Source organism: Myotis davidii, unplaced genomic scaffold, assembly GCF_000327345.1.
Source record: "Myotis davidii unplaced genomic scaffold, ASM32734v1 scaffold247, whole genome shotgun sequence".
Lineage (NCBI taxonomy): Eukaryota > Metazoa > Chordata > Mammalia > Chiroptera > Vespertilionidae > Myotis > Myotis davidii.
In genome coordinates this window covers 3,350,269-3,367,442 of record NW_006299593.1, presented here as the reverse complement: position 1 = coordinate 3,367,442, position 17,174 = coordinate 3,350,269, and the positions used below count along the sequence as shown (strand labels likewise).

Here is a 17,174-nt window from a genome sequence, read left to right as displayed (position 1 = left end):
GCGAATCTCTTAGCTCACTGAAGCAGCTGGGCATTTCTCCTGGGGAGTGAGGACCAGCATCTTGCACGTGTCTCGTGGAGAAGCCTGCGCGTGGTGGACGCTCAAAGCTAGAATAAGTGGTGTAGTCAACCCGAAGGGTCCCCCCCAGGCGTGGCATGAGGCCCGGGGACTGGTTGTAAAAACCCCCCGAGGCTCTTCGGGCCCCAAGGGGATGCTACTAATAAGCACATCAGCTATGTCTTGGATGGCAGGCTTCTGCCTACATTCAGAAATCAAGGCTCCACAAGCTTTTCTAGGCATTTCTCTTTGACTTGACAGAGTTGTTATTTACTCTCTTCCTGGTTATAATACTTATTCAACAGCTTACTTCGGCTCTTGCCTAAAAAGCTACCTGATATAGGCATAGAAAGAGGTATTTATTGAATGTATGGATTAATAAGATGGTTTTGATGCCAAAGACTGGGGGCTTTCGGGTCATGTGTGGGGCAGCCAGACTTCGGCATACTGAGGATATAACTAGAGCCAGCGAGTCTCACCTGGGCCAGGAGAGTCCGGCAGCAGCAACTCGCCTGGGTGAAGCCCTGGCCTGGAGGAAGCCTGTACCATAAGTCAGGCCCAGATCCAGGCCCTTCCATGCACTCACTCCTTTATTTCTCATAGCAACCCTTCAAAAGAAAAACTAATACGCTCCCATTGTACACATGGGAAGACCAAGGCACAGAGAGGCTTGGTCACTTGCCCAAATACATACCTTTAATAAGAGGTTCCTTGCTTTATTTTATTAACTGCAATGCACTCGTTTAAACTAGCAATGAAATCTGTTAGTACTCAAGTAGGAGAGAAGACAGGGAGTATAAAAGTTAAAGACCAATCAGGAAACTGTTACGACAGTGAGTAGCAAGATAAGAGCCTGGGCCAAGGCAGCACCCTGGAGGCGGACAGGAGGAGATGGCTGGAAAGCTGTTACAGAGAGAACATTCACAAGGTGTGGTGGGATTCAGACATGAGGAGGTGGGGGGGCAGGAGGGGGGTTCTGCTTGCCCATCTGCCTCCTGCACATCTCCCACTGGGGATGTGCCCGCAACCCAGGCACATGCCCTTAACCGGAATCGTTTTGGATGGTGCCGGGCACCAAGGCAGGGTTTACAACAGGAGGAGCATGTTTGGAGAAAGAAAGTTCAATTTGTGGCGTTTGGTTTTCAATACCTGTGCTATGTCTAGGTTACAACTGAGATTTGATAAGTCACTGGATATCCAGATCAAGAGCTGAAGAGTAGACAACGCTGAAGATAGGATTTGTGAGACATCGGCAGAAAGGGGAGGAAGTAAGACTGGCTGAGAATAGTCAGGGTGAGCCTCAGCCTGGGGGTGAGACTAGAAGAGGACCCAGGGGAACACCAGAGTGTAGGCAGAGGGCAGGAGCAAAAGAGGCTGAAAAGGACTCACCGGAGAGAGAGGGAGGAGCAGTCAGAGGCTGATGGCACAAGAGCCCAGGGCCTATGCAAAGGGAGAGCCCCGGCCATCAGATCTCTCAGAAGAATCCAGTAAGAGAGGAACAAGGTGGCCGGGACATTTGGCCCTCGGGCTGCCATGGTTGGCTGTAGCCAGAGCAGCTTCGGTGGAGTGTTGGGGCCACTGAGCACTGCTAGAGAAGCCCGACACTGTTCTGCTGAAGAAGTGTGGCTCAAGAGAAAGGGGGAGCCGAAGCCGGTTTGGCTCCGTGGATAGAGCGTCGGCCTGGGGACTGAAAGGTCCCAGGTTCGATTCCGGTTAAGGGCATGTGCCTGGGTTGCGGGCACATCCCCAGTGGGAGATGTGCAGGAGGCAGCTGGTCGATGTTTCTCTCTCATCGATGTTTCTGACTCTCTGTCTCTCTCCCTTCCTCTCTGTAAAAAATCAATAAAATATATTTAAAAAAAAAAGAGAAAGGGGGAAAAGGGTTGAAAAAGCACAGAAGAGAGGATGGGAAGGTACATGCTAATAAAGTTCAAATTATTGGATCCTTACACTCTGCATTACATTCTTTTCTGTCTTTCTACAGAGGCTCCCAAATGGTCATCGTAATGGCGTTACCATGATCATAGATAACATTTAATGAATACTTTCTATGAGACAAGTGCCTGTCTAATTGTAAGCCTCATACCATGTCTACGGGGACAGACAGTATTATTATCGTCATTTTAAAGATGAGAACAGTAAGCATTAGGGAGATGAACCAACTTGTCCGAGGCCACAGAGCCAGTGAGGGATAGTCCCAGAATACAAACTCAGGCAGTCTGAATTCCATCATTTTGTGCTTAAATATTACACTATGATCTGTTGACACAAAGAAAAACATAATTTACGACCCGTTTTCCTGGTGTTATACATCTAGGTGGCTTCTGCTCTTTTGCTCTGCATGTAGCTTTAAATGTCTGCTGGGTTAATTAATATGCTTCAACAGCCCAATTTTCTTTCAGCCTTACCTCATCGCCCCTCATTTGTCAAGAAGTTGAGTGACTAGCGCCCAGAGTGCTGTGGGTGGGCTGATTTACAAAACCGAATACTGTTAGTCACCCAAAAAGGTGGGAGGGAGGGGGGAGAAAAAGAGGCTTTCTTCCAGGAAACCCACCTGGTTATACGCTGAAATATAAATGCTTATCCCAAAGAACCCTAAAGGAAAACATGCAACTGCTGATTGAGACGGGCTGAATGCAGAAAACCATGCTGAACACAGCATTCTAAAGTCATTTCAAAATATTTTCAGAGGCTTTTGTAAATACTTTGCCAAAAGAGATGAGAAACACTGCACTTAGCGAGGCAAAGTTAACCCACAAGAACTTGAGCAATAGTTGATAAAGGTTCAAGAGCATATTTTTGGTATCTGAATATAACCCACCAGAAAATCATTTCGGAACAGGAAGTCTTCAACGTGGTTTCCTTCAGTTAACATTGCCACTGTGAGAGCTTTGTGTCACAGAACTTGACCTCTCTAGACACCCCCAGCCTTCCCAGCACCATCCCTCAGAGACTCTTCCAGACTCATGTTCTCCAGCATGTCTGCCTGAGACCCAGGTGGGAAATACATGTTGGCCCAGTATTTGCCTATGCGTGTCCATTTGTGCACACATGTACACTCATACCCACACCCACGCACATTTAACTGAAACATCTTTCACAAAATAATACTTATCCTCACCATGTGCAATTAACTCTAATCTTTTCTTTTCTATCCTATTTTATTTCTTAAAAAAATTCTGTTCCTAACATACAAAATTGTTTCATAAGCACTTAAAGACTTGCAACCTACAGTTTAGAAACTCTATTCTAAAGGATCTAAACTCAGGTGCTCCAGCCAGAATTGTCTGAGGAAGAATCTGCCATCGGTATGGTAGAAAGTATACGGGCTTTAGAATAATTAGACAGACATGGGGTCCAATCGCACCTTTCCAGTAAACAAGCTGTGCCTTTGGGCAGGTTAATTGACCTCTCTGATCGTCTATTTCCTCTCCATAAACTTTTGGGGCTGCTGGGAGAATAAAATGAGAGGACACATGTAAAAGCACTGAGCCCAGCACCTAGTAGCACTGAATACATTCATTCACCCAACAAATATTTATTGAGCATTAGATGCTGTCCTCAGGGCTAGGCACACAGCAGTTCCCAAAACCAGTAACACCTGTGCTTTCACAGAGCTGGCATTCCAGTTGGCAAACACAGATGATAAGCAAATAAACATAGAATGTGTCAGGGAGTGATAAGGGCTGTATGCATTTCCCATTGCTGCTGTAACAATCACCATAAACTTAGTGACTTAACACAACACAAATTTATTATCTTACAGTTCTGGAGGTCAGGAACCTAAAATGGGTCTCATTGAACTAAAATCAAGGTGAGGCCAGGGCTGCGTTTTGTTGTGTTTTTTTGTTTTTTTTGGAAGCTTTAGAAGAAAAATTCATCTCTCTGTCTTTTCCAGATTCTAGAGGCAGATCCACTCACTGGCTTATAGCCCGCTCCCAACTAACCTGCCCAAAGGCACACGGCTTGTTCACTGGAGAGCTGGGATTGGACCCCAGGTCTGTCTGATTCTTAGCCAGCAACAGTGGGTTGAGTCTTGTCACTTGGATCACTTTGTGCCTCAGCTGGCACATCTCCTTCTCTGACTCTGACACTCCTCCTTCTCTTTTAAGGACCCGTGTGGTCAGACGGAGGCTGCTCGGCTAACTCAGAATAATCTCCCCAGCTCAAGATCCTTAATTTAATCACATTTACAAAGTTATTGTTGTCATGGAAGGCAACATGTTCACAGGTTGCAGAGAATAGGATGCCATCAGTAAAGGTGGAAGGAGAGGATTTTTCCGCCTACCACGAGGGCAATGACAAAAAATGAGGCAAAGTAAAGGGAACTGCTGCCTGTTGATGGAGGCACCAACCAGGGGTAATACTAAGAACAAAGCTAAATAAATGTCTTTTTGTTTGTTTGGTATTTGCCATGGCAGAAACCAGCCTCCATAAAGCGTGTCTTGGGCACTAGAATGGCCAGAGGCATGAGACTGCCTTCACCATATACTGGGGAGACACTCTTCTCAGATTCAACCAATTACCCACAACTACAAAGAGGTTGTGATTTGAGGCCATCTGTGATTTTTGGTAAAATATCCCTTGAGCCACGGATTCCTGAACCAGTCATTCCTGCCTAGTGAGCCTAGGGGACAGCCAGGTATCTGCACCCTAAGGGCCGTTCATTGGTCTTGCCCTTAAACACTTCTGTTTAGTAATTTTCATGTATCTATCATCACTGTTTTCATTTGTGAACTCTGGGTACTAAGGGAGGGGCAAAAAACTCTAATGAAAGCTGAAAAGATAGATTTGTGTTAGGATATGCCCAGGAATATGAAAGGGCAAAAGCCAACAGCCTGAATGACCTTCTCTGTGTTTGTAACCTTGGGGCTGCACTGAAATCTCAAGTGTATCCTGCATGAGCATCAGGTCCTCTGGTAGGTGTCTCTTCTCCTTCGCTTCTGAATTCAGGGACTAAAGAGTCCCTTACCCTGTCACAACCACGTGGCCGGTGCTGTGTTCTCACATGACCGAAGGAGCATGGAAACTGCACAGGTCTGTGCTGGCCACTGGTCTGCTTTCCTATGTAATCTTGGTGCTTTATTTTTATTTCAGGGAAAACTCGATGCCTTGTGGGTCCTACTAAGGAAAGGATATGACCGCGTGTCCGTGATGCGTCCACAGCCAGGAGACACGGTAGGACTCAGAAATGGTGTCACACACATTTTCTGTCTCCCTCTGTGTTTGTAGAGCTAGAATAACTCCAGGTAAACAAATCCAGCTATTATCTCATGCAGTGACAAATCAGATACTAGTTTACAAAATTATGGGTTTTATAAGACGTTGACTTTTGACTTGCTTTTCTGAAAAGGATTTTGTTGGACTAGGTTGGGTTTAGCTTCCTAGGACCCGAACTTAAGTTATAGGTATGGTAAGTGAATAAAGGGGGCTGGTTCTGACGTTGGCCATCGCAGGAGCGAGGCCTGCTGCTCCTCACCACCCTGGGCAGTGACAACAAACAGGATGCCAGAGCCACAAGATAGGGCAAGGGAACAGGGACCACAGAAGAGTCCCCCCATCTTCCAGCAGCAGGTTTTGGGCCCAAATGGTCCAAAAGCAAAGGAGTACTTTCCGTCCGGGTAAGGATTTGTCCCAAAAGTGTCCAGACCAAGCTTAGAGCATCTCCAACTAAGAGGAGTTAGAAAGAGAGGAGCCAGCAGAAACCATCTGCCCGTATCTTCGTTTCGTAAATGAGGGAGCTGAGAAGCTGAATCACTTGTCCTGTTCAGATCATAGCAACACTGGAAACAACCTCAATTCTGCTGAAATCACATCATTGCCCTGTCTCCTTGTAAGAGATGGTCTCTCCTCCATAAGTTTAACAGAGCAAAAGCTTGGGACCAAATTCTCCCTCAACTATCAGCAGTCTGCATTTTCTATTTCTTCTCAAGAAATTAGGTACATTCACCCGAAAGCACAGTGAAATGTCTGACTCAGCGCTCCCTTCAAGTCAGGTGGAGCTGGGCTTGAATCTCTCTTCCTTCCTGGCTGGAAGTTAACTCCAGGCAAGTCACTTAACCTCTCCGAACTTCATCTTTATAAAGTAGATGATAACTACTTCATAGTGTGATTGATTGGAGAAGGCAATGTTTGTAAAGCATTTGACCAACACTGAACACATAGTCTTTATTATGATTATTTACTTTATGCTTCTCTACTATCCGTGGAGCGTTGGTGCAAAACTTCAAGCCAAATTGCAACCAATGTGTATTAAATATGCCCATATATTTGCCATGCCCACCCTTCAGCATGACACAACTAATAAAATGTGAGAGCAGAACCTTGTTAGGCAGGTTCCTCTCCTTCGCACCTGGTGACAATGGATGGTGTGTGGCTGAGGGGATATGATCTAGCAGTGGTTCTCAACCTTCCTAATGCCGCGACCCTGTAATACAGTTCCTCATGTTGTGGTGACCCCCAACCATAAAATTATTTTCGTTGCTATTTCATAACTGTAATTTTGCTACTGTTATGAATCATAATGTAAATATCTGGTATGCAGAATGTATTTTCAGGGGTCGCGACCCACAGGTTGAGAACTGCTAAAGAGTCATAGTTTGTGCAAGCTACTGCCCAATTAACTCTTCTTGCTCTAGGTTGTGGCCAGGATGGCAGGCAAGTATGGCATGAAAGAAACCAAGTCATAGAAATACTTGGTCACCTTGGCCCTTGTGGCATATGAAATATGTATTTTGTCTATGAAGGGCTACAAAAACACACTGCTAGAGAAAACTTTGCAGTATGAGCCTAGGCTGTAAATTTGACACTCAGGGTGGTATTTGGCCTTATAAGCTATACATCCAGTTTCTGTGGAAAATTAAAAACATTTTAGCATACATGAGACTCATCTAACAGATTAAGAAAAAACCAGTAAGCAGCCTACACTCAGGGTCAGAAGTGCTATCTTTTGTGATAGACATGCTGGTACAAGCCCATTTTAGAGCAACTGACAAACATCTTCACTGACCATTCTGGACAAAACAAATTCATAAACTGGTGCCGGAAGCCGGTCCATCCTTGCTGCTTGACACAGTCGCTGCAGGGAAGAAACATCTGCACAGCATATATTTCAAGGGGCCTGGCGTATATGGCATACTGTTCTTACTATGTTTGCTCCCCTTCTTAGAGCTATGTGTTTTAACTAAGGTCACCTCTCCTAGAAAGGTTGTTTCCCCAGGTGGGATTTTCCTCTGAAGTTAGGGATTAACAGGACTAAGGAAGGGAATAAAACCTCTTAACTAAGTGCCAGGCGGGTTGGGGAACCCCTGGACAGAGAGAGAACCTGGCTGTTCCTGATTCTATCGTGGCAGGAAGTTCCCTACCCTGCAACATTTCCGATTTCAAGCTGGTAACGTGAGCTATTTAAAGGTGACTTCCTCCATCTTTCTTCGTATCTGTTTTGTGTGTGTGTTTAACCGGGATATGAGGCACTAAAGGACCGACGGAAATAGAACTGAAAGCATTCTAAAATGGCAAACCGCACGGTGAAGGATGCCCACAGCATTCATGGCACCAACCCACAGTATCTGTGGAGAAGATCATTCAGACCGAATCTATGAGTCCAAGTACTGGAAAGAGGAGTGCTTCGGACTTATGGCTGAACTTGTTGATAAAGCCATGGAGTTAAGGTTTGTCGGTGGCGTCTATGGTGACAACATAAAGCCAACTCCCTTTCTGTGTTTGACCTTGAAGATGCTTCAAATTCAACCAGAGAAGGATATCATTGTTGAGTTTATAAAAAATGAAGATTTCAAGTATGTACGCATGCTGGGAGCACTTTACATGAGGCTGACAGGCACTGCAATTGATTGCTACAAATACTTGGAGCCTCTGTACAATGATTATAGAAAAATTAAGAGCCAGAACCGAAATGGAGAGTTTGAACTGATGCACGTAGATGAGTTCATTGATGAACTATTACACAGTGAGAGAGTCTGTGATATCATTCGGCCCCGGCTACAGAAACACTATGTGCTAGAGGAATTGGAGCCTCGGGTTAGCGCTCTAGAAGAGGACATGGATGATGTCAAGTCCAGTGAAGAAGAGGAAGAAGAGGATGAGAAGTTGGAGAGAGTACCATCACCTGATCACTGCTGAAGAAGCTACCGAGACTTGGACAAGCCCTGTCGCTCTCCCACACTGCGCTACAGGAGAAGTAGGAGCCAGTCTCCCAGAAGGCCGAGTTGATCTCCAAAAAGGAGGAGCCCTTCCCCTCACCGAGAGAGGCATCGGAGCAAGAATCCAAGACGTCGCAGCAGCAGGTCCCGAGATAGACGGCACAGATCCCGCTCCAAGTCCCCAGGTCATCACCGTAGTCATAGACACAGGAGCCACTCAAAATCTCCTGAAAGATCTAAGAAAAGCCACAAGAAGAGCCGGAAAGGAAATGAGTAATGGACTCAGTTTAGGTTTAGTCCAAAGAGCCTCCTTCAAATATGAAGTCATCTCTATGTGGAAGGACTAAGATCTACTCCCATGGCAGCTATAAGAATATTTTAGGGTGTTTTTGTTTTTTAACCTTACAGTAGAGTAGTGACCTTGGAGTGGAGATAACAAAAGCCCTAACCTTTGGAATAGAATGGATAGGATTAAAATCAAATGGTATAAATACAGATGTAACAGGAGAATAACTAGAACCTGGCTTGAGAACCTGACTAGAGAACCTGGCTAGGCTGCTGATCAACTGAACACTGTCTCCATGTCATTCCTTCTTCGCCGACTCCGACTCCTTTGGGAACCCCTGGACCTGCTGGGGTTGGACCCCAACAAACTGGGTCAACCTGAGAAGTGGGAGGGTTTGGAAAAAGGAGGAATGGAAAGATATATTATCATATGTAAGATATAAGAACCACCTGGGGGAGGGAGGGAGGCTGATGGATTAAATCCAGCAACAATGAATTTCCCCTAATGCATCACACCTAAATTGAATCACATATTTACTACTTTTGAATGAAAGTTTGTGTTAACATGTGAAGATATTCTGTGTGCTTTTAAGAAACATAATACCACCTTGAATTTTCATTATCCAATCACATGAAACAATAGATTTGAAGCCCAGGAGGTCAAAGAATTAGGACACCATTGACCTAGATCTGTCATGAAATTATTATGGTTGTCCAGCCTACTTTCAGGTGGGCTTTCTTTATAGCACTCCTGCTAAAATTTTAAGACACACAGGAGAAATAGATGCAGAAAATTGTGTCCCTATAGTTATGATGATGGCCACAAACATCTTGATGTATATGCAGAGTTACACAAGATAGGTCACAGATTAGTTACGAACAAGAATTCAAAGTTGTCCCGTGGCAACTCACAGGCAAATTCCAGGGAAGGGAGGACTGTATTGCAGCTCTGTCTATATGCTTTTTCTGTTTTGTTTTCCTTTACCTTAAGAGACTCTCAACAAGCCTACATTACTTACATGGTGATGACTCTTGAGAATTCCTCAGCACTGATTTATGGGACTGACCACATTTTCCATAAACTCAAAATGACTACATCCAGGCATGTGCTCATGAATAAGAGTCACAGGTTCTGAATTTAAAACAAAAACAAACAAAAATCACCTAATTACATTCTCAATTGATTTCTAAATTCTTTCAAATGCACATAGACCTCACAGAAACCTGGCAATTCTTCCTTCTCAGTTCCTGTCTCCCCCACTCCCCCCATTAACCCACCCCAACCCTACAGATGCAGACTCTGTCTGCCCAACAAAGCTTTGAGGCTGCTGAAAGGGCTGAGCACCTACAGGACCCACCGCAGAGCAGATGGCTGGGGGAGGCCTGAGCACAGAGCCACACCCTTTCCTGGGATGGGTGCCCACCTCCTCAGAGCTGTCCAAGCCCCAGGTCAGGGAAAACATGAATGGGACCACAGCGGGAGACCTGAATGTTTTCTGTCCACCACCACCACCCATCTTGCTCTTTCTGCCTGGGGTGGGCTCACAATCGTGTTTTTCCTTAGAGCCCATCAGGAAGTCCTGGGCCAACCTAAAAGAGGAAGTGCCAGCAGAAACCACTTAACTAGCAAACCAGCAACACATCTGATCCTAAAATTCAAAGAGTGCACTAAGCATATGGTATCCTTTGCTTAAACCATCCCTCACAACATGCCTCCAGTACTTCGCCACTGCTGTGCTCCTTCTAAAACACAGATCTCAACATGCCATTCCAAGGCTTTAGATCTGCAAAGATGAGGGAAAAGCACAGAATCCTTAGCTTGAGTTAGAAAGGCCTTTCTTTCCACTTCATCTGCTACTTACCCCAGGTCCCTCATCACTCCATGTTGGCCCTGGTCTCCTGGAATTGCTCACCATTCCCTAAACATGCTTCTGAGTCTCTGTGCCTTGACATATTCTAATTTCTCTGCTGGAAATGCCTTTCCCATCATCTCTGCCCAATAAATCATCACCTTGGCAATACTCTCATTGTCCCCCGTAAACACAAAGAGTTGCTGTTCAGACCCAGGCTGTCCAGCGGCATTGCCCATGCAGAATGCATTTGAAGACTAAGCAAAGTGTGGAAATTAGAGCCTGTGTCCTGTGAGCATTTGCCAGGATGGTCCCCAAGCCTTCCTACACACCTGGGCCACCCTTCAGATTCAGAAGATGTGCTCACCTTTCAAGGAAAAATGTCAGAAGGGGTTGAGAATGTTTATCTGAGAAAAACTTAAAGGCACCCTCAGAGCTTTTACTAGTAACTTGGTCATTTCTTAGTCATCACATTATGTGTCCCATTTGGTAATCCTGTTTTTTAAATCACTTAACCATATTCAAGAAATTATCTTTCCTTGTCACCATATATCCCGGTAAAATATCATTTTCATGACCATGTCATTTTCTATTGTCTATCTGTGACATAATATTTCTGCTGTCTTCTCTTTTTTGGACATTTATTTCTAAATGTTTATTGTGTAAATGAAGCTCTAATCAGTAACCTTGTGGTCAAATAATGTGCACATTCACAAATGTTTCCTTAGAATAAGTATCCAAAGCAAGATAACACGCAGAACTTTAAAGCTTTGATAATATTGCCAGGTTGCCCTCCTGAACATGGGTTAACCCTCATATCCACATCTATCAAATGCCCATCTCCCCAGATGTTCACCAATATTATTAAATTTAGCTATTTGATTAGTGCTAATTTAATTTGCACCTAATTTATCATTGAGGTGGAACAATTTTTTAAATGTTTATTTTCTCTTTTGTCAATTGCATATACATACCCTTGGCCGATTTTTTATTAGATATTTTAGAATTGGTTTTTATATGTTCATTCACTTAACCCATCTTTGTACATTTATCACTCAACTAGAGGCCCCGTGCACGAATTCATGCATGGGTGGGGTCCCTCTGCCTGGCCAGCGATTGGGGCCGATTGGGGCCAGCCAGCCTAGGGAAGGGACCACAGGAGGTTGGCCAGCCTTGGAATGTTGTCTGTGGGAGTGCACTGACCACCAGGGGGCAGCTCCTGACATTGAGCACCTGCCCCATGGTGGTCAGTGCGCATCATAGCTACTGGCCAGTCATCCAGTCATCTGGTCATAACGATCGCTTAGGCTTTTATATATATAGAATTTTTTGAGAACTTACTATGTGTCAGACCTTGTGCCGTGCATTAAGTATACGGTGCTTACCTTATGAAAGTTAAAGTCTAACATTATACAGAAAGCCAACATTTTTCCTAGTTTGTCATTTACCTTTTAACTTTTAAAACATATTTTTAAGTTTTTATAGTCTAATCTATTGACACAATTGGGGAATAACTGGCCTAACTTAAATCTAAATATTAAGCCCCAACCAGTTGCACAGACATCCTTTCAACTGCAGACAGTTCTGGTCCTGGATTACTAATTACAAATGCAGAAACATAAGGAACTGCACAACCCATGGAATCCAGTGATTCTCCACCAGGTTGCAGGTGTGGTCACCTGGGAGTTTTAAAGCACTGATGCCAGGGCCCCGCCGCTAAAGTTCTATTAAATTTGTCTGAAATGAGGTCTGGACATTGGGGGCTTTTAAAACCTCCCCAGGTGATTCTAATGGGCAGCCACGGGTGGGAAGCAATGATCTGGTCCAATTCCTTGTTTTTCATCCAAGGCAGCATCTTCTCTTTCCTTCTGGAAATAATTTGAAGGCAACTCCCCATACTTTTTAGAAATGGGTGTCTACAATCTCCATGTACTTTCAAGTCCCTCTCCTATCAAGAAGGTGGTTAACATAGCCTCTGGCTGCTGTATTATTGCTGCTCCTTGGGTAAAGAGGATGGAAATGAGAACATATAACTCTGTCTTGTAGGTCTTTTCAGTCAATATATCAACCAGTTCAAACCCTCTCTGATCATTTTTACCCCAACTCAAACTCCACATCATGAGCTCTGGGAGAAAGCCACTGGGGTTGGATGTCTTCTTTGTTTTCCACTCCTGGGTCTCTCCCAGATCTGGAACCGGGAGACTGGTACATTCCATCTCTATCAGCACAAACAATACTAAGGCACACTGAGCTTGTTTTGCAAAGCTGGGCCTCCTTGCAATCAGAAGAGACCCAGGAAACACACACATAAGTGTACGTAAACAATGTTTGAAGCTTGTCTGAAGCACAGAGGTTGTGAAATCCTCTCCCAGAGCTCAGCCTCGGGGCTACTGCCTTCTGCGCAGCTGCTTCCAATAAGGGAGCTTCCAGTCACATGGGTACCAAGTCCTACTCTCACAGAAGTGATCTGAGCAAGTTACCTCTAGGGGGAGAGAGCGTCCTCAGCTCAGTCCTTCGAAAGCGGTTGAGATTTCTGTCACATAAGTGGACTCAGAGAAAGAGCCCTTTGTTTCTCTCCTTCTCTTTTCTTCCTCCACATTCTCTGCACTACCCCCTTTCTCCTTCCTCCTTGACCTTGGCTGCCTTCCCTCAGACAACTTTCATCAAACATCTGTTGTGGCTCCCACTAAGAGCCCATCACTGGGCCGGGCACTAGGGACACCAATGAGGATAGGACTTAAATTTTGGCTTCCTGGAGCTCAGCCTATGATCTGGAAGAGAAGCAGGTTGTTACAGAAGCACCAACCCATTCACAATAACTTTGAGAATAACTATGATCTCCATTGTACAGAGCAGAAACTGAGGCTCAAGGGAGGTTACTAACATTCTCAAGGACACACACTGGTAAGGGGTGAAGCTGAGGCTTGAATTCAGGACTCTCAGACTTGAAAGTGCACACTAGAGATTCCTTAAGTCCTTCATGTATTCAGTAAATAACTTGTTGGGCATGTTACTATGAGCCTAGCACCCTGTTGATACTGGATGCTCACTGATTAATAGCTGTGCCCCTGCCCTTACGAAGCAGGAACAAATGGGCAAGTCCCCAAGCACAACTCCGTGTGAAAAGCTGTGGTGGAGCTGAGTATGTGAGATGTTGGGGATACACCCAGGAAGGGCATGTCACCAGCCTTGGCTTCTGGAAGTGACTTACGCTGAAACCAGAAGAAGAGTTGTGGAAGGAGGATATTCTAGTGAGAGGGAAGCATGAGCAAGGATCCAGAGTGGGCATGTGGCTCCTTTAGGGAGACACAGGAATGATATATAGAAGAAAGAATGAGAAGCAGTGAGGGGAGGGAGTGTGGAGAGGGGACAGCATGGGGAGCTGGTCACGGAAGCCGACTCTAGGACAGTGGAGAATTGCTGCAGGTGCTTTAAGTAGGAGTGTGTCAGATGTGTGTTTTTGGAAAGTCACTCTAACTGCAGTGTGGAGATAGTGGCAACAAGAGATGGTGGCAGCCTGAACGGAAGCCGTGGTGGGCAAGGAGGAAAGAGTCTGGATTCAAGAGATGTTGAGGAGGCAGAATGAGTGGACGTGGAGGATGAGTGAGAGGGAGGTGTTGAAGAGGAGCTCCAGGGTTTGGCCTAAGTGACTGACCTGGCTGTGACACTATTCACCAAGATGAGGGCACAGGAAGAGGACAGCTCTGGGAGGGAAGATGAGGAAGTAGCTTTTTAACTTAGCAAGTTTGAGGTACCCATGGGGCATTTGAGCAGAGATGGCCAGGAGCAGGGCTAGGGTGAGGCAAGGGAGGCATCTCAGGCACAAACGTGGAGGAGGCCCTCTCTCTCAGGATCATGCACGTGCAGGGTGGGCACCTACAGGCACCTGAGAGTGAGCGCCTTTTTAGAGTTTGGCTCTAGATGCCTCCCTTGCCTCACCCTAGTCCTGACCTGTGTATGAGGCAGTTTGCTCTGGTGAGAGTCCTGAGTTGGAGGAAGATTTGGTAATCATTACCATGGCAGGCAAGACCACTGTGGCTAGATGGGAAACCAGAGAGAGCGTGTACAGAAAGAAGAGAAATAGGCCAAGTGCTGAACCCCCAGGTCACATCCTTTAAGTTAGGGTGGGGAAAGAAAAAGGGAAACTAGAAGGAAACATAGGAAGAGCAGCCTGAGAAAGAGATGATGTGACAGGAGAGTCCGGAGTCCTGGAAACCGAGAGGAGATGACACTTCATGAAGGAGGTAGGGTCAACAGTGTCAACTGATGGAAAATTTAAATGCAAGCTGACACCAGTCTTTTATAGACTAGTAGTTAGAAGGTCATGGCAACCTTGGTGACCGAGGTTCACTGAGTGGAATGATGGGGGCAGGAGAGAAGCTTAGAAGAGAATGGGAGGTGGTGGAGTTGAAAGGGACTCTTTGTTTTTTAAAATAGGGACTTGAGCACGATTAAGCACTCATGATAGAGGCCCAGGAGAGGAAGAGGAAGAGAAGAGCTCATTGATAGAGTGCAGGAGCCCTGTGGAGAAGGGCTTAGAGGACCTAGAGGCCAGAAGTGTCGCTCTTCCTTAGTGGCATGAGTGTCAGAACCCAAATGGGCTCTCAGGTATAGGTGAGAGGGCAGGAAACCGAGGAACCTATTTCTGTCTTGCCGGTGATGAGGCTGGCAGAGTGGGGCAGATGGGAGTAGAGCTCCAAAGGAGAGAGGATGAGGAGGAGACCAGTCACTTCTTCGGAATCCCATGGTTCCTCTGTGTCAGCATTTACTTTAGGTTTAGATGGATGTCTCCATTTCATGTAAGAAACGTGGGTAATTCAGGATGCAATGTTATAAGCAGTTCACTTCAAAATTCCACCACCAAGAGAACCCCCTATCAGGTTCCTTGAATATATTGCTACTAGACTCTAGTGCACAGATTCGTGCACTGGTGGGGTCCCTCGGCCAGGCCTGCAGAGATCGGCTGAAACCAACTATCCAACATCCCCCAAGGGGTCCTGGATTGTGAGAGGGCACAGGCCAGGCTGAGGGACCCCACCAGTGCATGAATCTGTGCACCAGGCCTCTAGTATGCATATAAGATCTTTGGTTAATCTCTTCCCACCCTCCCCCTCCCCCCTTCCCTCTGAGATTCATCAGTCTGTTCCATGTTTCCGTGCCTGTGCTTGAGCATCTGCCTCCTGGTGGCATTCTACCTAGGAGAGGGGTGCCTTTTCCTGGTTCACACAAAGGTACCACATGGGTTAGCAAAGGTCTCATCATTTGAAAATGGAAAGCAGTTCTCCACCAAGATTGCTTTAGATGCGTTTGAAAATACTGCTCAATCAATCCAAAGGGTTCTCCCAATTTTATCATCCCTGTAACAATTTTCTCACCATTTCTTATAGTCACCAAGAAAGCATTTTATTGGTTAATAGAGTTTTTACCTTTATTATCTTTTTTCTTTACCAAGTTTTGATCATACTGCATATCACTTACTGCGTAATTCTTTCATTTCATTTAATAATAATTTTTAAGTCACTTTTTGTTTACTAGGCAATTAAAATAATTAAAACCAGTTTTATGTGAGCTGATAAGACATTGTGTGTGTGTGTGTGTGTGTGTGTGTGTGTGTAAAGAAACAAACATTCACATTTGAACAGCTCGTTGGTGAAACAGCTTCCACCTGGCCTAAGTACCAGCTTCCCAACACCACCAAACAATGTGGTGCCAAGTGATCATTTGAGCATCCAGAATACACGAAGCTGGTTGACATTCCATAGGAATTGAACCCACCAGAGATAAGAATTCAGAAAGCACATTTTGCCCTGGCCAGTGTGACTCAGTTGGTTGAGCGTCGTCCTGTGCACAGAGAGGTTGCCAGTTTGATTCCAGTCAGGGCACATGCCTGGGTTGTGAGCTCCATCCCCAATAAGGGGCGTGCACGAGGCAGCCAATCGATGTTTCTATCTCCCTCTCCCTTCCTCTCTCTCTAAAAAAAATAAAAACATTTAAATCATTGGTAACTAAAAGAACCAAGTTATCTGCAAATTGAAGTCTTTATGTGAAGATCAGTCTTTCCTTTTGCAATAGACAGTAAGCTTTGTATTGACTTCTCACATTGAGGAAACAGAGATCTTCAAAGTGTCTATTAGTGTCTGATCCCAGGTTGTAATTCCCCAACGAATCCAGAGAGAAAGCCTAATTTGCTGGCCACTGTCTCCTGACCTTTTATAAATGTTTGTCAGAGTAGGTCATTTTTTAAAGGGGGAAAAAAAAGCAAATTGTAGGAAATGTTCCTAGAGGGTGTGATGTATTTTGGCACAGCACCTTCTTGGATGTTTGAATTCCCAGTAGAATTTATTCGGTTCTCACCCTTGGAAACCTTTCCTCCACTATCTCATTGGAGAGTGAAATGAGTTTTTAGAATTCTTGGCTTATTTTCCTGAACTCAAAACATAAAAAGTTCAAGGCATCCTCTGTTCACAGCAAAAACCAAACTGTACCCAAAACCTGCCAAGTTAATTTTCTTCAGAGAAGCCAAATCTAAAGTTGATGATGCAAAATATACCATCTTGAGATTTTTTATTGCACCAACTTCTTTCCCCCTCAGTAGGAGGTCTCTTTAAATAAATAAATGTGGAGGCAATTGATGTGGTTGAGGGCTCTTCCTCTTCCTTCCCTCCCTCTGCCTTCGAATCCTTCACATGCATACACATGCACACACTCATCATTATCATCATCATCACCACCATCATTGTAGTCGTCATTTTATAGTTTTTCTTTGGACTTACACCTTTGAATTGCTTCATTTCTCAAACAGCTGCAGCAACAGAAAGTCAAA

General features: G+C 45.0%; 1 protein-coding gene and 1 pseudogene across 1 annotated transcript in view; both read left to right on the top strand.

Moving 5' to 3' along the window:
• The window catches only part of ANTXR1 (anthrax toxin receptor 1), a 218,443-nt gene that overhangs the window by 163,343 nt on the left and 37,926 nt on the right, over nt 1-17,174 (top strand). Inside the window, exon 17 of the mRNA XM_015571469.1 lies at nt 5,155-5,235. Coding sequence (XP_015426955.1) covers nt 5,155-5,235 — 81 coding nt within the window. The remainder of the gene's footprint in view (nt 1-5,154; nt 5,236-17,174) is intronic.
• Nucleotides 7,411-8,533, top strand: LOC102751472 (annotated as a pseudogene).